Source organism: Myotis myotis, unplaced genomic scaffold (assembly GCF_014108235.1).
Source record: "Myotis myotis isolate mMyoMyo1 unplaced genomic scaffold, mMyoMyo1.p scaffold_m19_p_5, whole genome shotgun sequence".
Lineage (NCBI taxonomy): Eukaryota > Metazoa > Chordata > Mammalia > Chiroptera > Vespertilionidae > Myotis > Myotis myotis.
The window spans coordinates 109348483-109375658 of record NW_023416357.1 but is presented as its reverse complement, the minus strand read 5'-3'; the positions used below and the strand labels follow the sequence as shown (position 1 = coordinate 109375658).

At 42.6% G+C, this 27176-nt stretch overlaps 1 protein-coding gene across 1 annotated transcript in view; it reads left to right on the top strand.

Moving 5' to 3' along the window:
• LOC118656595 (ATP-binding cassette sub-family A member 3-like) overlaps window positions 1-27176 on the top strand; it is a 343556-nt gene that overhangs the window by 106922 nt on the left and 209458 nt on the right. The window contains exons 9-10 of the mRNA XM_036310023.1: window positions 6645-6826; window positions 14112-14249. Of these exons, the coding sequence (XP_036165916.1) occupies window positions 6645-6826; window positions 14112-14249 (320 nt within the window). The remainder of the gene's footprint in view (window positions 1-6644; window positions 6827-14111; window positions 14250-27176) is intronic.

The window sequence follows — 27176 nt, the reverse complement described above, 5'->3', positions numbered from 1 at the left end:
TTATGTGATATATTATGTTTATTGATTTGTGGATATTGTACCAGCCTTGCATCCCCAGAATAAATCCCACTTGATCATGGTGTATGGTCTTTCTAATGTAATGCTGGATCCAGTTTGGTAGGATTTTGTTGAGGATTTTAGCACTTATGTTCATCAGGGATATGGCTTGTAATTCTCTTTATTTTGTCTTTATCTGGTTTTGGGATTAGGGCACTGGTGTGTTCATAGAAAGAGCTTGGAAGTATGCCTTCCTCTTGAATTTTTTGGAATAGTCTGAGAAGGATAGGTTTTAGTTCTGTGAATGTTTGGTAAAACTCCTCTGTGAAGCCATCTGGACCAGAGATTTTGTTTGATGGAAGGTTTTTTATTACTGCTTCAATTTCTTCCATAGTTATCAGCCTATTCAGATTTTTTTTTTATTTTTCCTGATTGAGTTCGGAGGATTGTATTTTTCTAGGAATGTTTCCATTTCATCTAGGTTGACCAATTTGTTGGAATAGAGATGTTCACAGTATTTTTTTTACAATCCTTTGTATTTCTATGGGGTCTGATATCACTTCATTTCTTTCATTTCTGATTTTGTTTATTTGGGTCCTCTCTCTTGCTTCTTGGTGAGCCTGGCTAGAGGTTCATCAATCTTGTTTATGCTTTCAAAGAACCAGCTCTTTTTTTTTGTCTCTATGTTATTTATTCCCACTCTGATCTTTATTATTTCCTTCATTCTGCTTACTCTGGGCTTTTCTTGTTGTTCTCTTTCTAATTTTTCAAGTTATAGAGTTAGATTATTTATTACCAGTTTCTCTTGTTTTTTGAGGTATGCCTGTAATGCTATGTACTTCCCTCTCAGGACTGCTTACAGTCTGTTCAATAGATTTTCAATTGGTGTAATTCCATTGTCATTTGTTTGCAGGATGTTTTTTATTTCTCCTTTGATCTCTTTGCTAATGCAATCATTGTTTAATAATATGCTCTTTAGCCTCCAAGTGTTTGATTTTTTAATTGTTTTTATTGTAGTTGATTTCGAATTGTATGCCATTGTGATCTGAGAAGTTGTTTGATATAATTTTAATCTTCTTGAATTTATAAAGACTTAGCCTGTGTCCTAATATGTGGTCTAACTTTGAAAATGTCCCATGTGCACTTGAGAAGAATGTATATTCCATATTTTGGCGGTGAAATGTTCTGAAGATGTCAATTAAGTCCATCTGACCTAGTAAGTCATTGTTTAGGATTGCTGTTTCCTTGTTGATTTTTTGAAGATTTATCCAGTGATGTCAGTGGGGTATTAAAGTCCCCTACTATGGTTGTATTGCTTTCGATCTCTCCCTTGATATCTTCCAGGAGTTTTTCTTTTATGTATTTGGGTGCTCCTGAATTGGGTGCATATATATTTACCATAGTTATATCCTCTTGTTGGGCTGATCACTTTAATATTATGAAGTAGCCTTCCTTTTATCTTTTGTTATGGTCTTCACTTTGAGGTCTATTTTGTCAGATGTAAGTATTGCTACCCCAGCTTTTTTTCATTTCCATTTGCCTGAAAGATATTTTTCCATCCCTTCACTTTCAGTCTTTGTGAGTCTCTTGTTTTTAGGTGGGTCTATTGTAGATGGCAAATACATGGGTCATGTTTTCTTATCCATTCAGCCACTCAGTATCTTTTGATTGGACCACTTAATCCATTTATGTTTAAAGTTATTATTAATAAGTACTTGTTTGTAGCCATTTTTATTCTTTATGCCTGTGTTCCTTCTTCCCTTTCTATTTCTTCTTTTTAAAACAATCCCTTTAGTATTTCTTGCATTGCTGGCTTGGTTGTGATAAACTCCCTTAGCCTTTCTTTGTCTGCAAAGCTCCTGATTTCCCCTTCAATTTTGAATGATAGCCTTGCTGGACAGAGTATTCTTGGATTCAGTCCCTTGCTTTGCATCACTTTATATACTTCATCCCATTCCCTTCTGGCCTGATGTATTTCTGTTGAGAAATCATTTGATAATATAATGGGAGATCCTTTGTAGGTAACTCTCTGTCACTCCCTTACAGCCTTTAAGATTCTCTCTTTATCATTAATGTTTGCCACTGTAATTATGGCGTGTCTTGGTGTGGGTCTTTTTGGGTTCGTCTTGTTTGGGACTCTCTGTGCTTACGTGACTTTCTTCCCCAAATCGGGGAGGTTTTCTGTCATTATTTTTTCAAATAGGTTTTCTAATCCTTGCTCCTCCTCTTGTCCTTAAGTCACCCCTATTTTACAGATGTTGCTTCATTTTACATTGTCCCAAAGCTCCCTTAAGTTCCTCTCCTGCTTTCTAATTTTTTTCTCCAATTGCTGTTTAGATTGGGTGTGTTTTTCTGCCCTGTCTTCTAACTCACTGATTCAGTCCTCCACTTCTTCTAGTCTACTGCTGAAACCTTCCATTTTTTATCATAGCTGTATCATTCTTCATTTACTCTTGGTTCTTACATATGTTGTTGATTTTTCTCATCCAGCCAGTTTAGGAACTGTATGACCCTTACTCTGAATTCTTTTTCAGACATATTGATTTCCTTAATTTCATTTAGTTTATTTTCTGATGACTTCTCCTTTCCTTTCCTTTGTAGGTTGTTTATTTGTCTCTCCATTTTTGCTGTCTCTTTGTATTTGTTTCTATGTAATGTGAGTTGCTGTCACTTTCTGGCCCTGGGAAACCTGCTTGTGGCCTGAGAATTTGAAGCCCTTAGCGATCCAATGGTCCAGGATTCCTTAGTCCAGAGGCTAGGTCTGCCTTCAATTTCATGCCTTTGTCTCTGCTCTGAGTTGTGTTCCTTTCCCCTATGGATCTGGTTCCTCAGTTGTCCAGTGCAGGTGCTTGGGGTCAGCAGGAGCACGTACATACTTCTTCTGGTATATGACTCCAACAGGGTCCCTGAAGCACTGATTCCAGGTGTGTGGCAACAGGGTGAGCTGGGTCTGGGCGTCCAGAGTCCCTGAAACTCCAGGTCCAATGGGGTCCTAAAGTGCCCAGTCCCTGAACTGGGAGCCCTAGATGCAGGGACCAATGCACAGAGTCCAGTTGCGGTGTTGCTGGTGCTGGAAAGCTGGTGGTCCCTGAAGCTTTGGATCAGGCACGCAGGATGAAGATCAGCATGAGGTCCTGAAGCTCTGGGTCCAGTCACGCAGTGTCCACACACATGGGGTGCTGGCACAGCGACCAATCACTGGTGTGTGGGGGTCCTTGAAGCTCCAGGTCTGGGCATGCAGCCACTGGGAGTGTATGGGGTTCTGAAGTGCTGGGCCAGGCCTGCGGCTACCAGGCATGCTGGGTCCAGGCATGGAGTGTCTCTGAAGCTCTGGTTCTGTGCATGAGGAATGGACACACAGTGTTCAGGTCAGCCAGGTCCTAGTATGTGGGGTGCTGTCATATGGGTTGCTGGCACAGCGGCTGGGCGCTGGAGTGCTTGGGATCCTGAAGAGCCACATTCAGGCGCACCACTACCGGGTGCTTACAGGGTCCTGAAGAGCCAGGTCAGGCATGCAGGGGAGATGCACAATGTTGGAAGTCTCTCTGTCCTGCTGTCCCTCCTGGGAGCTGCCAGCGAGGTAGGGTGCCACTCACTGCATGGGTGGCAGACGAGCAACTCTGGTGTCAGGGGGCAGTCTGGGTGTTGATGTCACTGTGCTATTGGCCTCTAATGCTCCCCCTTCAAGATGGCATAGGCTCTGCCCCAAGCCAGCAGCAGGGGCTCCATGTCCAGGAGAGCCCTTCCCACCAGTCCCCAGACTCCTGTGAGATCTAACTGTCCCTCACTCACCCCCACACACACCACACCCATCCACACCCGCCCCTCTTTCTCCTTTACTTACTCACACGCTCTCCCTCACTGCCATCCTGCTGACCACCACGTTGGGATATCCCATAACTTAATTTTAGTTGCTTTTACAATAATCTTCGAAAAGAAATCAATTTCTCTGATGGTGCATGAGTTTTCCTCCATCCTTTCCAATAATGCATTACCCTACTCTCATTTTAAAAACAAATATAACTTCTTTATTTCCTATAACTAATTTTCCTCCAAACTCTGCTCTACTGGGCTGAAAAAATGTCAGTCTAACCCAGTGACTTATTCATGTTCTGGATGAGTCAGTCTTCCAGGCATCTCTTCTCTTTTTATTCTTCAAAATTATATGCATGTGGGTGGGAATTTAGGAATCTCTTATGGTAGGTGAATATAGAGACCTCCAATCTATGTGGTGTCCTATGGAATTTTTGCCTCTGCGGTAGAATACCAAGACTGAGCTGAAGTGTGATTATTTATGGCCCATGTAGCACAATGTACTGGTAGCTCATCTGTTAGAAATGTGATTCTGGCTACTTTTCTCATCTGGGTCTCTGCCACTGTCTGGCTCTCTCTGAGAATCTTTAGCTTTCACAAACACTTAGAAAGTTCTGCAAGCTCTGACTTTTAAGACACAAGGAGCCAGTACACTGCCATAGGCCCATGTATCTAGCTGCCTGATTTTGCCAGTACCAGTGCCACAATTACACACTGTTGGATATTTCTACATGATACCCTGAATGATTTTGCAGGGTCTCCCTGAAATTGGAAAACCTAGGATCCATATACCTGCTCTCCATCCCTTTTATTTTATTTTTACTGTGGGTCTAGGAGTGTGCCTTTCCTCCTTGTCTTTCTTTCTAGAATAGACTTCCTTTCTAAAATGACATTTGCATTGTTAGCTTCCCTAATTTAATGTAATCATTTTGTCAGTCTTTTCCAAGAAATCCTTTCATACCCAGAGTCATAAAGATAAAAATCTTATAATTTCTTCTAAATTTTATGTATGTCCATTTTTACATTAGGATTTTCAATAAGCATAGAGTTGATACATCCGTTTATTATGAAGTAAGAACTTGATTATTTTCAATAGGAAAATGGAGCTATTACAATCATTTATTGGATAGTTTGTTCTCTGTTGGCTTCTAATTCCACCTTTGTTTTACACCAAGTTTCCATAGGTGCATGGATCTGTTTCTGGTGGTCTTTTCTGTTTTATTGGTCTTTTTTCATTTATTTTTTCTGTTAATACCACAATGTTTTTACTCATTATTGCTTTACAACAAGTTTTAATATGTTAGTCTTATACCTATACCTGTTCTTTAGTTACTCTTGTCACTTTGCTCTCTTCTTGAATTTTAAATTATTTTGTCAAATCTAATGAAAATTTTTGTTGGGATTTAAAGAGAATTTTGTTGCACTTACTGATGGATAAGGAGGCTTGAATAAACATCTACTTCCAATGAGTAGTCAATTGAAAGAATATATGTATGATTTCTTTATAGGTACTTATATTAGTCTTACTTTATACATGAAGCATTAAAAATTCACTAGAATTGATATGGATATGGGGTTTTCATTGACTTAATCTGCAACAGGATGTACACTTTAAGTTTTCAAATTGAGTTACTTTTATCCAGTTATTTTATTTTACTATGTAGTTACTAAAGGCTCAGTGCACAAAATTCATACACTGGGGTGGGGGTGTTTCTCAGCCCAGCCTGTGCCCTCTCTTAGTCTGGAACCCCTCACTCCTTACCCCCCACATGCAGCAGAGGTGGGAGAGGCTTCTGCCACCGCTGCTGTGTTTGCCAGCTGTAAGCCTGGCTTCTGGCTGAGCAGCACTCCCTCTGTGGGAGCGCACTAACCACCAGGGGGCAGCTCCTACATTGAGCGTCTGCCCCCTGGTGGTCAGTGCACATCATAGCGACCAGTTGTTCTGCCATTCGGTCAATTTTCATATTAGTGTTTTATTATATAGGATTGTTTCTTTTCTATACTATTTATTTTCTCTTTCAGGAACTCCTATTGTGCTTGAGTGTAGAATTTCTCAAGTTATGGTAGACTTTCTGAAAATTTATGTTATACCTTTGTTTTTTCCTGTGGTTTCTAATTTAGTATTCCTTGCCTCAAAATGGCTTTCATTTTGACAATCATAGCTTTCTGAAAGACGGTGTTCATGAATATTCAGCTGATGGTGCTGGTCTATAGGAAAGGGAGGGCTCATGTTGAAGGAAGGACAAATTACATGGGTCATTGTCATCTGCATATCTTGCCTCTTTGAATTAGGAGTTTACTGCAAGCCCTCATGCTTTTCCAGTTGCACTAACTTTGTCTAGAAATAGGGGAATTAGAAGAATAAAGGATTACTTGTCTTCTTTCAGTGGCTTCCTTTTTCCCTTTTATCAGCACTATAGATAAGAAAAACTACTTTTTCTCTTCTGATTGGTAGTCAGTATCCACCTCTAGTGCTGCTGAATATTTTTCCAAGTTTTATATCCTTATGGTTATTTCAGTGGGAGTTTAGCATGAGGGGTAAAGTAGAAGGATAGGATCTTGTAGATCTGCTTTTTTTCTTAATATTTTTGTTCTTTATTATTTCAGTTGTTGGTATTGTTGCAATAATTTCTATTTTTTGTAGGTTTTGAAGGGAGGAGGGATAAAACCAATGTTATTACATATTCCATTATTTTCTTAGATGAGCTACATACTAAGGGTATCAACATATAGATAATTCATAGTGGCAAAATTTAGAGTATCAACTATCTTTTTTCTCTGCTGTTTTAATCACAGAGCTTTCATTTATGGTAAATATCTCTTTTTTATTTCAGGAATTGGTCTTAACTGGAATAACCTTTGGACACCGGCCAGCCTTGAGGATAACCTCATATTTGGCTATATGATGGGGATGCTTTTACTTGATGCTTTCTTGTATGGCCTTGTGACATGGTATGTAGAAGCTGTCTTTCCAGGACAATATGGTGTGTCCCAACCATGGAATTTTTTTCTTATGGTGAGTTCTAATGCTGCTGTTATTGTGAAAGGTCATAGTTCTTATTTCACAAAATAAAATCAAAAGGTCAGGTGCAGAAAATCATTTTCATCTGTATACCAGCAATACTGAAATGTTAGCCATTTCATAATCTACCTTAAAGCCTTACACATATGCAAATGCATCTATCTATGGATAAGACACTGACATCCCATACATTAAAAATTATGATGACTATAACCCTTCTTTAGTCAGGCAGTATGTAGTGAATTTGATTGGAGAATAGAGCAACCTAAAAGTCTCTGCAAAAGTTCTTCCCAACTAAATTAATATGTGATAGTTTCTTAGATCCTAGTGAGAAGAGCATTAAGTATTGCTCTTGCCCGTGTTCTCACCACCTGATTATTTTCAATTGCTAGACCAATGTACTTACAGTAGGATAACATCTGCATTTTAAACCTCCATGCCCCCTAACCATTACTGGATAATGGTACAAAGAAGTGCTCTGATCAAGTCTAATAAAGTGCATTGGTTATGACCTCATTTTTTAGTAATTCCATTATGTCCTTACTTCTTGAACACTAGCATTTTAAACGTTTTTGCTTCCAAACCCTGGAGTTTCAAATCATACACAATTTGCTGCAAAATATAATCTTTGAAAATACGCTATAACTTTATCCATCTCACAAAATAAACCAAGCCAAAGTGTTTTCAAGTTCTTAAAATGACTCATTTCCATTTTTCACATTTTAATTGTAATTCAGATGGAATTCATATAACTTAGGGCAATGGTCAGCAAACTACGGCTCGCGAGCCACATGCGGCTCTTTGGCCCCTTGAGTGTGGCTCTTCCACAAAATACCACATGTGGGCGTGCATGTACAGTGTGATTGAAATTTCGTGGCCCGTGCGCAGAAGTCGGTTTTCAGCCTTGGCGAGTCTATTTTGAAGAAGTACTGTTGATATTTGGCTCTGTTGACTAATGAGTTTGCCGACCACTGACTTAGGGAAACATTCATATAACTTAAAATTAACAATTTTAAAGTGAACAATTCAGTGTCATTTAATATGATTATAATGTATGTGCACATATCTAGTTTCAAGATATTTTCATCACTAAAAAATAAAACCCTATATCAATTAGGAAATCACATCTTAATTTTCCCTATCCTAAACTCCTAGCAACCACTAATCAGTCAGCTTTCTTTATATATGGATTTAACTGTTTAGGATATCCTATCTAATAAAATAGAAACCTTGGTAATTAGCCATACCTCCGCTACCCTTCCCATTGGCTAATCAGGGGGATATGCAAATTAACTGCCAGCCAAGATGGCGGCTGGCAGCCAGGCAGGTGAAGTGAACATGAGGCTTGCTTGCTTCAGTGACGGAGGGAGCCAATGTTCCCCACCTGCCATTGCCGGCCTCTGAGCTTGCAGTTTGAAACATTGTTAAAAATATAGAAGCTAAACAAACTCCAGAAACCTGCTTTTAGCCAGCCGGGATCTCAGAGCTGGAGTTGAAACAGTGTTTCGATTATAGAACCCAAACAAACCAGATACCTGCTTTCATCAGCTGAGGCCTCATAGCTGGAGCCAAGCCTCAGAGCTAAAGCTGGCCCAGAATAAAAAAAGAAAAGAAAAAAAGGAGTGGTTGGGAGCTTCAGTCACCCGCCAGCCTGAAAACAGCCCTCAGCACCTCACCCAGACTGGCCAGGCACCCCAGTGGGGACTCCCACCCTAAAGGGGGTGTGACCAGCTGCAAACAGCCATCAGCCCCTCACCCAGGCTGGCCAGGCACCCAAGCAGGAAACCCACCCGGATCCGGGACACCCTCCAGGGCAAACCAGCCGGCCCCCACCCGTGCACCAGGCCTCTATCCTATATAGTAAAAGCGTAATATGCCTCCCACCACCGGGATCAGCGGAGCCGCGAGGCCTCCCCGCACCGGGATCAGCGTGACAGGGGGCAGTGCCCAAACCCCCTGATTGCCCTGCGGCTCTGTATGTGACAGGGAGCGGGGCCACAACCTCCCTATCCGCCCTGCACTGTTTGTGATAGGGGAAGGCGCCCCAACCCCCTGATCAGCCCTGTTCTGTGCCTGATAGGGGGGAGCTCCCCAAACCCCTAATTGCCCTGAGTCTCTGTGTGTGACAGGGTGCGGTGCCACAACCCCCTCTCCCCCCACGGGCCCTGCTCTGTGTGTGACGGGGTAGAGCCATAACCTCCCCATCGGCCCTGCCCTGAGTGTGACAATGGCGGCGCCCCAACCCCCCCCCCACATGGGCCCTGCTCTGTGTGTGACGGGGTAGAGCCATAACCTCCCCATTGGCCCTGCCCTGTGTGTGACAGGGTGTGGCGCCCCAACCCCCTGATCTGCCCTGCTCTGTGTGTGACAGGGGGCGGTGCCCCAACTCCCCTATTGGCCCTACTCTGTGAGTGACAGGGGGGAGCTCCTCAACCCCCTGATCGGCCCTGCTCTGTGTGTGACAGGGGGGAGCTCCCCAACCCCCTGATGGGCCCTGCTCTGTGCGTGACAGGGGAGAGCTCCCCAACCCCCTGATCGACCCTGCTCTGTGCGTGACAGGGTATGGAGCCCCAACCCCCTGATTGGCCCTGCTCTGTGCATGACAGGGGGTGGCGCCACAACCTCCCCATTGACCCTGCCTTGAGTGTTACGGGGCACTGCCCCAACCCCGCAATCAGCCCTACCCTGAGCGTGACTGAGGGTGGCATCACAACCTCCCAATCCACCCTGCTCTGTGCATGACAGGGGGCGGCGCCCCAACTCCCCAATCGACCCTGCTCTGAGCCCGACCAGGGGCTGCACCTAGGGATTGGGCCTGCCCTCTGCCACCCAGGAGCAGGCCTAAGCCAGCAGGTCGTTATCTCCCGAGGGATCCCAGACTGCGAGAGGGCACAGGCCAGGCTGAGGGCCCCCCCCTCCCCTCTGAGTGCACAAATTTTTGTCCACAGGGCTGCTAGTCCTATATAATAAAAGCCTAATATGCAAATTGACTGAATGGTGAAATGACCGGTCGCTATGATGTGCACTGACCACCAGGGGGCAGACACTCAATGCAGGAGCTGCCCCAGCCCACAGGGCCCAAGCCAGCCAAGGTGGGTGCCAGCGGAAGTGCCCCCTGGTCGGCCTGCCGGTCACCCTGCAGAGGGTGGCGACCAGCAGCGACGGTGGGAGGCAGGGCCAGTGAGCGGGTAGTGCCAGGCTGGCCAAGGCAGGTGCCAGTGGAGGCCCCCCGATTGCATTGCTGGTCACCCCACAGATCGGCCCTGATCACCGGCCAGGCCTAGCGACCCTACCTGTGCACAAATTTCGTGCACCAGGCCTCTAGTTTCATATAAATGGAATCATACCATATGTGACCATTTATGTCTGCTTTCTTTAACTGAGCCTAATTATTTTTAGTTTTATCCATGTTACACAATGTATCAGTACATTATTATTTTAGATTGCTGAATAACACTTCATTGTATGTATATATAAAACAACTCCTATATCTGTTCATCTGTAGTTGAACATATAGGACATCTTTTGGCTAATTTTGAATAGCTATGCTATAAATATTTCAATACAAGTATTAGTTTGAATACTTATTTCAATTCTTTGGGTAATATACCTAAAGGTAGAATATCTCATTCATATGCTAATTCTGTGTTTCATATTTTCAAGAACCACAAAACTGTTTTCCACAGTGTCTGCACCATTTACATTCCTATAAGCAATATACAGGGTTCTAGTTTCTAAACATCCTAATAAACACTTGTTATTCTCCTTTTTTCTTTTATTGTAACCACTAGAGGCCCAGTACACAAAAATTTGTGCACTCAGGGGGGTCCCTCAGCCTGGCCTGTGCCCTCTCGTAGTCTGGGACCACTCAGGGGATGACCACCTGCTGGCTCGCTGGCTTAGGCTCGCTCCCCAGGGGGTTGGGCCTAAGTTGGCAGTCAGACATCCCTCTGGCAGCCCGGGAGCCCTCGGGGGATGTCCACTTGCCAGTGGGGAGCAGGCCTAAGCCGCTGTTGGACATCCTTAGCGCTGCTGAGGAGGCGGGAGAGTCTCCCACCACCGCCACTGTACTGGCAGCCATCAGCCTGGCTTGTGGCTGAGCAGGGCTCCCCCTGTGGGAGCACACTGACCACCAGGTGGCAGCTCCTGCATTGAGCGTCTGGGCCCTGGTGGTCAGTGTGTGTCATAGTGACCAGTCATTCCCAGTCATTCGGCTGTTAGGGTCAATTTGCATATTACCCTTTTACTATATAGGATAGAGGCCTGGTGCACGGGTGGGGGCCGGCTGGTTTGCCCTGAAGGGTGTCCTGGATCAGGGTGGGGGTCCCACTTGGGTGCCTGGCCAGCCTGGGTGAGGGGCTGATGGCTGTTTGCAGGTTGGTCACACCCCCTTCAGGGTGGAGGTCCCCACTGGTGTGCCTGGCCAGCCTGGGTGAGGGGCTAATGGCTATTTGCAGGCTGGTCATGCCACCCCCCCAGTGGGGACCCTCACTCTATGGAGGTTTGGCCAGCCTGGGTGAGGGGCTGATGGCTGTTTTCAGCTGGCCACACCCCCTTTAGGGTTGGGGGTCCCCACTGGGGTGACTGGCAAGTCTAGGTGAGGGGCTGAGGGCCATTTTTGGGCTGGCCAAGCCCCCCTGCGACAGAAGCTCCCAGCCTCTCCTTTTTTTCTTTTCCTTTTTTTATTCTGAGATTTATTTACCTTCTATAATTGAAACTTTGTAGCCTTGAGAGGAGCATAGAGCCAGCCAGGGCGGGTGGGAGGATAGCTTGTCTTCCTCCATCACCAGGCACAACCCACACCTCCTGCTCGCTCCAGCTCAGTGGCCATAGCTGGCTGAAAGCTGGTATCTGGGGTTTATTTATCTTCTATAATTGAAACTTTGTTGCTTTGAGTGGAGCTCAGAGCTGCCACGGCAGGCGGGGAGCTTGGTTCCTCCATCATTGGGGCAACCAAGCCTCCTGCTTGCTCCAGCTCCATGGCTGCCAGCCGCTGTCTTGGTTGGGTTAATTTGCATATAGTCGCTCTGATTGGCTGGTGGGCGTGGCTTAAGGCACAGCGAAGGTATGGTCAGTTTGCATGTTTGTCTTTTATTAGTGTAGATTTTTATGGTTATAAATTTGTATCTTGGGTTTTGATTTACATTACCCTGATGACTAATGATGCTGAGACCTTTACATATACTTGTAAATATTCTTTGGATAAATGTCTATTTAGTCCTGTGTGCATTTTTAATTGGGTTGTCTTTTTATGTATTCTGAACACTAGATCCTTATCAGAAGTATGGTTTATTAATATTTTCTTCCATTCTATGGACTGTTTTTTTTTCATTCTTTTGATGTGTCCTTTCAAAATGTTTTAATTTTTCTTAACTCCAATTAGTTTTCCTTTTGTTGCTTGTGAAATTGGGGTATCTTATTTAAAGAGTCATTATCAAATCCAGCATTTACCCATATGTTTCCTTCTAACAGTTTTGTGGTTCAATATTTTATATTTAATTCCTGGATCAATTTTGAGTTAATTTTTATATAGTGTGAGGTAGGGATCCAATTTCATTCTTTTGCATGTGAATATTTGGTTGTTCCAGCACCACTCTTAGAAAAACATAGCTTTCCCCATTGGACCCTTGATAAAAATCAGTTGGCCATAGATGTATGGGTTTATTTTCCAACCCACAATTTTATTCTATTTATATATATATATTTATATATTTATATATTTATATATTTATATTTAAGCCAGCACAATATTGTTCTGATTACTGTAGTTTTATAATAAGTTTTGAAATCTGAAAGTATGAGTCCTCCAACCTTTCTCTCCTTTTTTAAGATTGTTTTGACTATTAGAGGGCCCTTATAGTTCCATATGAACTTGAGGATTTGCTTTTTATTTCTGCAAAAATGGCCACTGGAATTTTCATGAATATTATAATGAGTCTGTTGATTACTTTAAATATTATTGCCATATGAAAAATACTATATTTCAATTCATGAACTTTTTTAAGATATATTTTTATTAATTTTAGAGAAGGGAAGGGAAGGGAAAGGGAGATAGAAACATCAATGATGAAAGAGAATCCTGCAGGCCCCCTACTGAGGATGGAGCCCACAACCCGGGCATGTGCCCTGAGTGGGAATCGAACCTGGGACCCTTCAGTCCACAGGCCGATGCTCTATTCACTGAGCCAAACAAACTAGGGCATGAATTTTCTATTTATATGTCTTTGAATTCTTTAACCAAGGTTTTTTAGTGAGTCCTTTATTTCTTTGGTTAACTTTATTCCTATTTTACTCTGTCAGATGCAATGAAATTGTTAATATTCTTTTTTTGATTGTTCATTGATGGTATATAAAAACACAATTGATTTTTGCATGTTAATCTTGTATCCTGTATCTTTGCTGAATTTGTTTATTAGCTCTAGTAGTATGTGTGGTGGTGATTCTTTGGGCTTTTTCTATGTGTGGAAATATATGTATCATGTCATCTTTAAATACTGATAGTTTTACTTCTTCCTTTCCAATTTGGATGCCCTTTATTTCTTTTTCTTACCTCATTGCTAAAACTAGTGTAGCAGTAAATACCAGAAATGAAAGGAGACATCCTTAGCTTGTTCCTGATTTTAAAGAAAAACTTTTCAGTCTTTCACCATTTGGTATGATACTAGATTTGGGTTTTTCACATATGCCCTTGTCATTTTGAGAAAGTCCTCTTCTATTTCTAGTTTCCTGAGTGTCTTTAATCATTAAACCCTTTGTCAAACCCATTGATGTTGCTATCTCCCATACTTATATGGTTTATTCCATTTGTTCAATTAATGCAATATATTGCATTGATGGGTTTTCATATGTTGAACCTGCATTCCTTGGATAATTCCCCCTTGATCATCATGTATAATCATTTTGCTATGCTATGGGATTCAGTTTGCTAGCATTTGGTTGAAGATTTTTTTTTTCATCTATATTGATAAGGGATATTGGTCTCTAGTTTCTTTCTTCATGATACCTTTGCCTGGCTTTGGTGTCAGAGTAATGCTGAGCTCACAGAATGAGAGAGAAAATGTTTCCTCCTCTTACACTTTTTGGAAGACTTGGAGAAGAATTGTTGTTAATCTTGTTTAAATGTTTGGTAGAGTTCACCAGTGAAGCCATCTGCTCAACTTTTCTTTGTAGGGAGGTTTTGATCACTGATTCATGTGTGTTACATGTATAGGTCTGTTCAAATGGAGTGTTTCATTTCTTAATGCATGTTTTGGTAATTACATTTTGGCTTTGTTTGTAGCGTTCATACTGGTATGGCCCTCCAAGAATTAGAAGGAAAGAGGAAGACATGAAAGGCTATGGAAGAACTCAAAGCAAATATTTTGAGGCTGAACCAACTGGTTTGGTGGCAAGTATCCAGATCAAACATTTGCACAAGGTATTATTTCAAAGGCAAATCCTTTATTATCCTTGCCCAGAGGTCCTGGGCAGGTCAGTTGAAGGGGACCATGGGCAGGCCAGATGGCAGCATCCGTAAATGAGCTAACTAGTAGGCTCTATGTGTGGGCCAGGTACTTGCATCCATAGGCATGTAGTCCTGGTGCCAGACTCCGCATATGGTTGGGCAAGGTGCTAAGGTCCATGGGCAGCCCTGGTGCCAGGGTCCATAGGAGAGACTGGTTACTCTGCTTCTCCTTTAGTTTATGTTTGCCTGTTATATTTTGCCCATTCTTTTGCTATTTACCTATTTGTGTCTATAATTGAAGGACACTTTTATATACATATATAAACATTTGGTTAGTGCATGCTCTTTATTCAATGTGATTCTTGCTGCTTTTTAATTGATGAGTTCAGGCCATTTACATTTTTAATTTTTCAGTTACAGGTTACATTTCATACTATTTTGTATTTCAGGCCATTTACAGTTAATGTGATTATTTATATTTTTGGTATGGTTTCCATTTAGCATTTATTTGATTTCTAATTCTACCATATACTCTTTGTTTTCTTCCTCTTTCTTGCCTTCTCTTGAATTACTGATTATATTCCTGAGATTCCATTATATCTCCCTTTCTATATAATTTTGTTTTGGTATTCAACTGGTTTATCTTTGATACATTATACAACTCTGACTTATCACAGTCTTCCTTCAAATGGAACCATTTCACATATAGTATAAGAACCTTACGTCAGTTATACTTTTATTTTTATACTCAGACCCTTCATGCTGTTATTGTCATACATTTTACTTAAACATATATTATAAAACCTGCAATATTTTGTTACCAGTGTTCTTGATTTTCCATTTATATTTTAAGGAAGTTGAGGACAATGTGGTATATAATTACCAGTGTGCTTAATAATTACAGTGTTCTCCATTTCTTTGTTTATATCTAGATTTCATCTGGTATAATTTTCCTTCTGCCTCACAGAGTATCTTTGACATTTTTTCTTTTTAATTCGGGTATGCTAAGTGATTAATTCCTTCATATTTTCTATGTCTAAAAGAGCCTTTATTTTATCTTTGCTTTTGAAAGATATTGTCACTCATATAGGATATTAGGTTAAAGATGTTGTTCCACTGTCTATTCACAGGCATTGTTTCCAGTTTTTCCTGGAAGATTTTAAGGTGTTTATTTAGCAGTGGTTTTATGCAATTTCATAATGATGTTTCTTGGTAGTAGTTTTATTCTTGTCCTTTGGGTCTGTTGAGCTTTGAATGTGTAGGTTTATTGTTGTCATAAAATTTGAAAAACTTTTGGCCACTAGTTATCCAGTTATTTTAATGTCCCATACAGTGTCTGTTGGAGTTGCAGAGTTGTGTGGTCATAAGCACACAGGCAATGAGAGAGGGCAGGGTCTGAACCATGGGTGCACTGTGAATAAGGTCTGAATTGCATGCTTGAGTGGCAGGAGCAAAAAGTGGGTCAGCAGACGCCCACCCTACAGAGCTGCTCCCCACTGGTGGGCCTGGCGGTTGTCTTTCAGACAAAGAAAGTAAATCACAGAGCCCTGCCACTAATTAGACTCCCAAAACTCACTTCCCATTGCCCTTAGAGTTGGCTCCAGGAGTGTATTATCTGTAGGCCCAGAGCTGTTGCAGTAGAAAGTTTCCCTCTGTGACTGAACTCCAGGCGGGGTGCTTGGGCTGGATCCTTGGAGGGCAGGGGTCACATTACAATGAGGGAAAAACAAACCTCACCCCAAGCAGCAAAGGCTGTATAGTACTACGGAAGCCACGGAGGCTCAAAACTGTGAGGCCACAAAGGTAAAAATCTTGTGAATCAATGCCATCTACTGGAACAGAGTAGAAAGACCACCTCAGAGATAAATGGGAAAACAAAAAACAGTGAAAATCATAAATAACCATGGTAAAGATGATGACCAGAAAGGAAATGAAAAATCCCCAGAAAATAGGCTGGAGCACATGGAATTATGTGATATGAATGACAGAAATTTCAAGATTGCAGTTCTGAAAATACTCAATGAGATGCGAGAAAATGCTGACAGGCATTTCAGTGCATTGAGAAAACAAATTAATGAACAAAAAGTATTTTTGCAAGAAAATTGAAATTTTAAAAAAGAATCGATCAGAAATCGTGGAAATTAAGCATTTAAAGAACTTAAGAGTGAGTTGTTGAGCATAGAAAACAGAACCAACCAATTAGAGGGGAAAAATTAGTGATATTGAAGATAGGAGTCCAGAAAGGATGCAGAGGGAAGAAGAGAGAAACCTGAGAATAACGAAATGTGAAAGAGTTCTATGAGATCGCTCCGATTCCATCAAAAAAAGCAACGTCAGAATCACTGGCATAGTGGAGGAAGGAGAGTGGGAGTATGGAATGGAGAGTCTATTTAAACAACTAGTATGTGAGAACTTCCAAAATCAATGGAAAGAACTAAATCCTCGAATCCAAGAAGCAAACAGAGTACCTAGTTACCTCAATCCAAAGAGGCCCTCTCCAAGGAACTTGGTAATGAAGATGTCAAAAATAAATGACAAAGAAAAAGTCCTCAAAGCATCCACGAAAAAGAAGGAAGTGACCTACAAAGGAAAACCCGTCAGAATGTCACCCAACTTCTCAGCAGAAACTCTACAAGCCAGAGAGAGTGGAACCAAATATTCAAACGTCTAAAAATGAGAAATTACCAGCCATGCATGTATCCAGCAAACTTATCCTTTAAATATGAAGGAGAAATAAGAATATTCCCAGACGTATAGAAGTTGAGGCATTTCATTACTAGAAAACCTCCAATGCAGGGAATACTCAAGGGAGTTATTCTACCTGAAACAAAGGATATAAAGTCACACCACTATGAGTAGGGTCACCAAAAAAGTTGCGGCATAAATAGGGATAATTTGTGACAACAAAAACATACAAGGGGAAGGGGGAAAGGTATGAACTGGCAAAGGAAGATGAAGATCAGGTGCACTCAAAACGGGAAAAAACTATGGCATACATGCAACTTCACTCTTTATAAACCTAATGGCAACCACACACAAAGGTCCCCAAAATGGGACATATTGCTTAAAAAAGAGGAAAGATATATGGAATCCACCAAACAGACAGAAGCATAATGGAAAGGAACCAATGGTGGCACAGAGTTACCAGAAAACAAAAGATAAAATGGCTATAGGAAATCCTCATGCATCAATAATTACCCTAAATGTAAATGGCCTAAATTCACCTGTAAAGAGGCACAGAGTAGCAGAGTGGATGAAAAAACAAAACCGAACCATATGCTGCCTACAAGAGACATACCTAAACAGCAAAGACGAAGGTAGATTCAAAGTAAAGGGGTGGAAAATGAATCTCCAAACAAAAAAAAAATCCACACAAGAAAAGCAGGTGTAGCCATACTTATATCTGACAAAACAGATTTCAAGAAAATAAGACTTCAAGAAAATAAGACACAAAGATGAACACTTTATAATGATAAAGGGAACACTACATCAAGAAAACTTAACAGTTCTTAGTATATATGCACCCAATCAGGGAGCACTGAAATATATTAAACAGCTACTTACAGAACTAAAGGGAGAAACAGGTCAAAATAAATTATAGTTGGAGACCGTAATTCTCCATTGGCAGCTCTAGACAGATCAATCAAACAAAAAAATCAATAAAGAAATATTGGCCTTAAATGAAACACTAGACCAAATGGATATAATTGACATTTACAGAACATTTCATCCCAGAATATCAGACTATACATTCTTCTCCAGCGTATATGGAACATTCTTAAGGATAGACCATATATTGGGTTACAGAACAAGTATCAACAAATTTTAAAAGATCGAAATTATACCAATTATATTTTCTTTTTTAAAAAAATATATTTTATTGATTTTTTACAGAGAGGAAGGGAGAGGGATAGAAAGTTAGAAATATCGATGAGAGAGAAACATCTATCAGCTGCCTCCTGCACACCTCCCACTGGGGATGTGCCCACAACCAAGGTGCATGCCCCTGACTGGAACCAAATACGGGACCCCTCAGTCCGAAGGCTGACGCTCTATCCACTGAGCCAAACCGGTCAGGACATACCAATTATATTTTCTGACCTTGAAATTAAAAACCACCTGCAAAAAGGAAGTAAAGAAACCTGCAAATATGTGGGGATTAAACAACATACTACTAAAAAATGACTGTGTCAAAGAAGAAATTAAAGGTGAGATCAAAAGATATATGGAGACAAATGAGAATGATAACACCCTACCAAAAACTCTGGGATGCAGTGAAAGCAGTAATAAGAGCTTATATCATTACAGGCCTATCTCAAGAAACAAGAGAAAACCCAAGTAAATAAACTAATGACACATCTTAAAATACTAACAAAAGAAGAACTAAAGCAACCCAAAGTTAGCAGAAGAAAGGAAATAATAAAAATTAGAACAGAATTAAATGAAATAGAAAACAAAAAGATATACAAAAAAATAAATAAAAAGCTGGTTCTTTTGAAAAGACCAATAAAATTGACAAACCTCTGGCTAGACTCCCTAAGGAAAAAAGGGAAAAGACCCATATAAACAAAATCAGAAATGAGAGAGAAGTTACCACAGACATCACAGATATACAAAGGACCATACTAGAATATTATGAAAGACTTCATGCCACCAAATTTAATAACCTAGAGCAGGGGTGGGCAACCTTTTTGTGAGTGTGTGCCAAAACCAGCAAAATCTCTGACTCAAAATTCTTCTGCGTGCCAACCCTAATTTTTTGAGAACATGTTACGCCTACTTGATATCTCTTAAGGTGTATGTATGTGAAGAACCTTGAAGAAATAACAAAATTCATTCAAGCGACAAAAACACAGTATATGATGATGAAAAATACTTTTATTTTTTAATGTATACATGTACACTGATAGTCCGACAGAAAACTTTATGACTCCATTTGATATTATCGGTGGGACTTTTGCTGCTGCATCACTGATGACAGAGATTTTACATCAGGTTTATATTTCGTGACCTTCAGAGATATGCACGAGCTACTACTTTCATCCGTCAGGCTACTCCTATTACGAGACTTAACAAAATTCATCACTGAGAACAAAGATTCACAAGTGTATGTGGATGAAAACATGGAGAGTAACGCTGTTGCAAAGTTTTTTAAACAGAAAAAATTTCTGGAATGGCATTCCAAGTCCTCAATAGTTCATTTTCGACACTATTGAAATTGCTCTTCCCCTCTCTCGTCAATCCATGTCTGTGGTCTTTAAGATAACTTGTTATGTGTGATTATTTATTTACCTAAGCTGCACCTCCACTGAATTTATCTGAAAAATAAAAAAGTCGATATTAAGAAAAAAATTGTAAATGGAAGATTATAAGAGAGGGTTTCGCGTGCCAGCAATGTTTGGCACCCCTGACCTAGAGAAATGGATAAGTTCCTAGAAACATATAACCTTCCTAGATCAAATCATGAAGAACAGGAAAATCTAAATAGACTGATCAGCAGTGAGGAAATTGAAACAACCATCAAAAACCTCTCCAAAAACAAAAGTCCAGGACTGGATGGCTTCACCAGTGAATTCTACCAAACATTCAAGGAAGAAATAATATGCATCGTTTTCAAACTCTTCCAAAAAATTGAAGAAGAGCCGATACTTCCTAACACATTCTACAAGTCCAATATAACCCTGATACCAAAACCTTGCAAAGATAACACAAAAAAGATAACTATAGACCAATATTCCTGATGAATACAGATGGAAAAATCCTACGCAAAATACTAGTTAATCGAATACAACAGTACATCCAAAAAACAATACATCACGATCAAGTGGGGTTCATTCTAGGGACACATGGATGGTTCAACATTCACAAATCAATCAACATAATACACCACATTAACCAAAGAAAGGATAAAAATCACATGATCTTGTCAATAGATGCAGAAAAAGCATTTGTTAAGACACAATATTCATTTATGATTAAAAGACTCAATAAGATAGGAATAGAAGGAATGTCACTCAACATAATAAAGACATATATGATAAACCCTCAGCTGACATCATACTCAATGGTGAAAAAACTGAAAGTTTTCCCCGTAAGATCAGGAACGAGACAAGGATCTCCACTCTCACCTCTCTTCTTCAACACTAGAGGCCCAGTGCATGAATTTGTGCATGGGGGAGGGGAGAGGAACTGCAGGAGTTTGGCCAGCTAAGGAGAGGGACCATGGGAGGTTGGCCACTGGCTCTGAGGAGGGAGCTGGCCCTCAGCCCCCCTGGGAAAGGGACTGCATCCACTGCCACCCCAGGACCCAAAGGCCCCAGCAGGGTCAGGAGAGGAGGTGACAGTTGCCAGGCTGGGCACAGAAGGAACGGATGCTGATGCCACCTTTGCACCCCACCACTGCATGGTTCCCCACCTCTCCCCCTCCTCCTCCTCTCACCACCGTGCCATCACCACTGCAGGTGGGTGGCCCTGGGGAAGGAAGAGGAGGAGGTGATTCCCCGCCACCACGCAGTTCTCTGCTTCCTCCCTCGTCCTGCCTTTGCCGCAGTGCTGCCACCACAGCACGCAGGTGGCCCCTGGGGAAGGGAGTGGACAGAAGCAAGACAAACCCTTGTGTTGAGGGCTGACTTTCAATAGATCACAGCAAGGGAGCTGCTCTGCTATATACAAAACCCTGATCCAGAAGCAGGTCATCTACGAATGGTTTAGCACCAGGGGCTGATAGGGGCCGGCTGGCTGGGGGGAGGGACCAAGGGCAGTTGGCTGGCCACAGGTTGGCTGTGGGAGCGCACTGACCACCAGGGGAAGCTCCTACATTGAGCATCTGCCCCCTGGTGGTCAGTGCATGTCATAGCAACTAGTTGACCAGTCATTCTGATCGTTCAGTTGTAACAGTCGCTTAGGCTTTTATATATATAGACTAGTGGCCCGGTGCATGAAATTCGTGCACAGGGGGTGTCCCTCAGTCTAGCCTGCACCCTCACCAATCTGGGACCCCTCGGGGGATGTCCAACTGCTGTTTAGGCCCGAAACTGGCAGTCGGACATCCCTCTCGCAATCCAAGACTGCTGGCTCCTAACTGTCGCCTGCCTGCCTGATCACCCATAACCACTCTGCCTGCCAGCCTGATTGCCTGCAACTTCCCCCCACTTTCAGCCTGACCACACCTAACTGACACCCCCCCCCCCTGCCAGCCTGCTCACCCCCAACTGCCCCACTCCCGCTGGCCTGCTGGCCCGCAACTGCCCCCCTGCCACCTGCTCGCTCCCAACTGCCCACGGGTACCCTCGCAGGTAGCAGGTGCTGATTAGGGGAGGAGGGCATGATCGTTTCCTGGGACTGTACTTATGGAATCTTTGCAGAGGCTTCCACAGGCATCAGAGGGGCAGGCTCTGGCCAGCAGCCCTGTAGCACTGGTCATCCCTGGAGGCACTGGCCGGGGGGCAGGGAGTTAGGGGGGCAGCGAGGCCAAAGGGGGAGTAACTGTCAAACCTTCTCACTTGGCACCATTCTTTAAATTGTATGTGGCTGTTTCACAGCTATACCTGTTCAGGGCGGGGCTCCAATCTCCTGGAGCAGGGTGGGGGCTGGCCAGGGCAGAGCCAGGTGGGCTAGGAGGGCGGGTTTAGCCACGCCCCCAGCGAGATTCAGTGAGCTTCAGCTGCAGAGACAGCGCTGCTGCTGTTGGAGGGGGAGCGGGAGGGAAGGGTCTGACCCTGGGGAAGGGGTCGCTCAGGCCTGCCTCCACCCAGGTCTAGAGTTGTAGGGAGGAGAGGCATGCCTGGCCCCAGTAGAGGGGGCCTGGCAGTGATGGGCTGTGGGCCCCGGGTGCCTCTGGGCACTGACAGGTGGTTGCCAGCATGCTATTGTTGTGGGCACCCCTGGTGGGGTGGCAGGGGAAGAGATTGGGAGTCAGAGGTGCAGACTACAGATACCCCAGAGGCTGGGTCTTCTCCCTGTCCGGTCAGCCTCCCCGTCCCCCTGGGGGTGTGGGGGCTGGGGTAGGGTGTCTGTGCAGGGGGATTGGAAGAGCTCCCCACGGCCACTTCCTCTTCCTTCTGTGCAGTCTGGGCTCCTGTCAGGTGCTCTCCTCAGAACCCCAGGAACTTGGCTCCAGCTGCCTGCCTCCTGTTGCATGCACATCAATATACAAATAGGTCGTTAGGGGACACTGTCACAGACAAATTAGCATATTCCCTTTTTATTATATAGGATAGTGCTGGAAGTCGTAGCCAGAGCAATAAGGCAAGGGAAAGAAATAAAAGGCATTCAAATAGGGAAGGAAGAAGTCAAACTGTCACGTTTTGCAGATGACATGATGCTATATATAGAAAACCTTACAGACTCTACTAAAAAAACTACTAGAAATAATAAACAAATAGAGTTAAGTTGCAGGATACAAAATCAATGTACAAAAATCCATTGCCTTCCTGTATACCAACAAAAAAATTTCAGAAAAATAAATGGAAAAACAATTCCTTTTGCAATAGCAACCAAAAGAATAAAATACCTAGGAATGGACTTAACAAAGAGTGTGGAAGACCTTCATACTGAAAATTACAGAACATCATTAAAAGAGACTGAGAAAGAGGCAACAAAATGGAGGAAATATCCCGTGTTCATGGATTGGAAGAATCAACATAGTTAAAATGGCCATATTACCCAGAGCAATACAGATTTTATGCAATACCCATTGAAATCTCAATATCATTTTTTAAAGAAATAGAATGAGAAATCATCAGATTTGTATGGAACCACAAAAGACCCTGAAGCCAAAGCAATCCTGGAAAAATAAATAAAAACAAAACAAAACATGAAGCTGGAGGTATCGTACTACCTGACTTCAAATTATACTATAGAGCTACATAATCAAAACAGCATGGTATTGCCAGAGAAACAGACACACAGATCAATGGAACATAATAGAGAGCCCAGTTATAAAACCACACATATATAGACAGATAATCTTCAACAAAGGAGCCAGAAATGCACATTAGAGTAAAGATAGTCTCTTCAATAAATGGTGCTGGGAAAACTGGAAAGCCACATGCAAACAAATGAAACTGGATTGCAGTTTATCCCCATGTACAAAAATTAATTTAAAATGGATCAAAGACCTAAACATAAGACCCAAAACTATGTTACATAGAAGAAAATGTTAGTACCAAACATATGGACCTGGGTGGTAGAGAACATTTTATGGACTTGACCCCAAAGGCAAGGTAGGTAAAGGCAATGATAAATGAATGGGACTATTTCAAACTGAAGAGCTTCTGCACAGCAAAACAAGCAGGCAGCCAACCAGATGGGAGAGGATATTTGTAAACAGTAGCTCTGACAAAGGTTTATTTTCCAAAATGTATAAAGAACTCATAAAACTCAACACCAAACAAATAAGCAATCCAATCAAAAAGTGGGCAGAGGACCTGAAAATACACCTCTCCCAAGAAGACATACAAACAGCCAATAGGTATATGAAAAGGTGTTCAACCTCACTGGCAATTAGGGAAATGCTAACAGGTGTGAGGAGGTATCTCTTTGTAGTTTTGTTTTCGAAATAGCTAGTGAAGTTGAGCATCTTTTCATATATCTGTTGGCCATTTGTATGTCTTATTAGGAGAAGTGTTCAGGTTTTTGTTTGTTTGTGGGTTGTTGTTGCTTTTGGTATTGACTTGTATGAGTTTTTTCTATATTTTGGCTATAACCCCTTGTTGAAGCTTTTGTTTGCAAATATCTTCTCCTACTCAGTTGGCTGTCTTTTTTCTTTGTTGATGGTTTCCTTGGCCATGCAGAAGCTTTTCAGTTTGATATAGTCCCATTCATTTATTTTTGCTTTTACTTCCCTTGACTTAGGGGCCAAATTCATGAAAGCCTCTCTAAGAACAAGGTCCATAAGTTTAGTATCCATGTTTTCTTCTATGTAATTTATTTTTTCAGTTCTTATATTTAGGTCTTTCATTAACTTTGTGTTCATTTTTGTGTATGGGGACATGCAGTAGTTGAGTTTCATTACTTTGCAAGTGGCTTTAAACTTTTCATGGCGCCATTTATTAAGAGGTTTTCTTTTCTCCATAATATGTTTTGATTCTTTTGTCAAAATATTTTTGCTCATATACATGTGGGTTTATTTTTTGATTCTCAATTCTGTTTAATTTGTGTCTGTGTCTGTTTTGTCCACAAATACCATGCTGCTTTGATTATTGTTGCTTTGTAGTATCATTTGAATCAGGGGGTGTGCTGCCTCTAGCTTTATTTCCCCCGCCTTAGGATTGCTTTGGCTATGTAGGGTCTTTTGTGGTCCCATACAAATCTGGTCATTTTTTGTTCTATTTATTTAAAAAATGTTATTAGGATTTTGATGGGATTGCATTAAATCTGCATTTTGCTTTGGGTAATATGCACATTTTAACTGTGCTGATTCCTTCAATCCATAAACATGGAATATATTTTTATTTCTTTTCTTTTTCTATCCATTTTCATAATGCTGTTTAGGCTTCAATATAGAGGTCCTTCAAATCCTTTGTTAGGTTTATTCCTATGTAGTTCATTCTTTTTGTTACAATTGCAACAGGAATTGTTATTTTCATTTTGTTCTCTAAAATGTCATTGTTAATACTCTGGTTTCTCTTCAGATCGCATAAAATGTCATTGTTGATATATTGGAATACAGTGGATTTTTATATGTCAATTTTTTATTCTGCAGCTTTACTGCATTTGTTTATTGTTTCTAATCAATTTCTTGTGGAGTCATTAGGGTTTTTTATATAAAGAATCGTGTTATCTGCAAAAAGCAACACTTCTTCATTCCCTATTTGAATGCCTTTTACTTCTTTCTCTTGCCTCATGGCTCTGGCGGGGCCTTCCAGCTCCATGCTGGAGAAGAGAGGTGAGAGTGGGCGTCCTTGTCTTGTTCCTGATCTTAGAGGAAAAGCACTCAGTTTTCACCATTGAGTATGGTATTGGCTGAGGGTTTCATATATGGCCTTTAGTATGTTGAGGTACTTTCTTTCTATACCTATTTTATTGGTTATTTTAATCATAAATGGATGTTGTATTTTATCAAATACTTTTCCTATATCTATTGATAAGTTTGTGTGATTTTTATGCTTTATAGTGGAACCTCGGTTCTCGAACTTACTTTGTTCTGGAAGCTGATTGAGAAGCGATTTGTTAAAAAACAGAATCACTGTTTCCCATTAGAAATAATGTAAATTGAATTAATCCCTTCCTGACCCCCAAATAATTCCATCTTAACCTTTCTTATACATAGTACATGTCTAATGTCCTGTTTAATCTATAAATAAAAACTTTAAAAACAAAAAGGCTGTGGAATGTAAATGAAAATTTAACAAAAAGGGAATGAAATGTATAGTAAAATGTGAAAATTTACATACACACAAGAACTTACCTTTAATGTTGAGGGCTATTGATGACTGAACATGGAGAGGAGGGATGGAGGGTGGAGGGCTGAAGGGATGGGGGGCGAAGGGGTGGGATGGAGAGATGGAGGGATGGGGGATGGAGAAATGGAGGGATGGAGGGTTGAGAGATGGAGGGGTGGAGAGATGGAGGGATGGGGAATGGAGAGATGGAGGGATGAAGGGTTGAGGGAGGGATGAAGGGTTGAGGGATGGAGGGGTGGAGGGATGGAGAGATGGAGGGATGGGGATAGAGAGATGGAGGGGTGGAGGGATGGAGGATTGAGGAATGGAGGGTGGAGGGATGGAGAGATGGAGGGGTGGAGGGTTGAGGGATGGAGGGGTGGGGGGATGAGAGATGGAGGGGTGGAGGGATGGAGGGATGGAGGGATGGGGGATGGAGAGATAGAGGGATGGAGGGTTGAGGGAGGGATGAAGGGTTGAGGGATGGAGGGATGGGGGATGGAGAGATGGAGGGATAGAGGGTGGAGAGATGGAGGGGTGGAGGGTTGAGGGATGGAGGGGTGGAGGGTTGAGGGATGGAGGGGTGGAGGGTTGAGGGATGGAGGGATGAAGGGTTGAGGGAGGGATGAAGGGTTGAGGGATGGAGGGATGGGGATGGAGAGATGGAGGGATGGAGGGTGGAGAGATGGAGGGGTGGAGGGTTGAGGGATGGAGGGGTGGGGGGATGAGAGATGGAGGGGTGGAGGGTGGAGGGATGGAGGGGGGGGGGATGAGAGATGGAGGGGTGGAGGGATGGAGGGATGGAGGGATGGGGGATGGAGAGATGGAGGGATGGAAGGTTGAGGGAGGGATGAAGGGTGGGGATGGAGGGATGGGGGATGGAGAGATGGGGGATGGAGGGTGGAGAGATGGAGGGGTGGAGGGTTGAGGGATGAGGGGTGGAGGGTGAGGGATGGAGGGGTGGAGGGTTGAGGGATGGAGGGATGAAGGGTTGAGGGAGGGATGAAGGGTTGAGGGATGGAGGGATGGGGGATGGAGAGATGGAGGGATGGAGGGTGGAGAGATGGAGGGGTGGAGGGTTGAGGGATGGAGGGGTGGGGGGAGGGATGAGAGATGGAGGGTGGAGGGTGGAGGGATGGAGGGGTGGGGGGATGAGAGATGGAGGGTTGAGGGATGGAGGGATGGAGGGATGGAGAGATGGAGGGATGGAGGGTTGAGGGAGGGATGAAGGGTTGAGGGATGGAGGGATGGGGGATGGAGAGATGGAGGGATGGAGGGTGGAGAGATGGAGGGGTGGAGGGTTGAGGGATGGAGGGGTGGAGGGTTGAGGGATGGAGGATGAAGGGTTGAGGGAGGGATGAAGGGTTGAGGGATGGAGGGATGGGGGATGGAGAGATGGAGGATGGAGGGTGGAGAGATGGAGGGGTGGAGGGTTGAGGGATGGAGGGGTGGGGGGATGAGAAATGGAGGGGTGGAGGGTGGAGGGATGGAGGGGTGGGGGGATGAGAGATGGAGG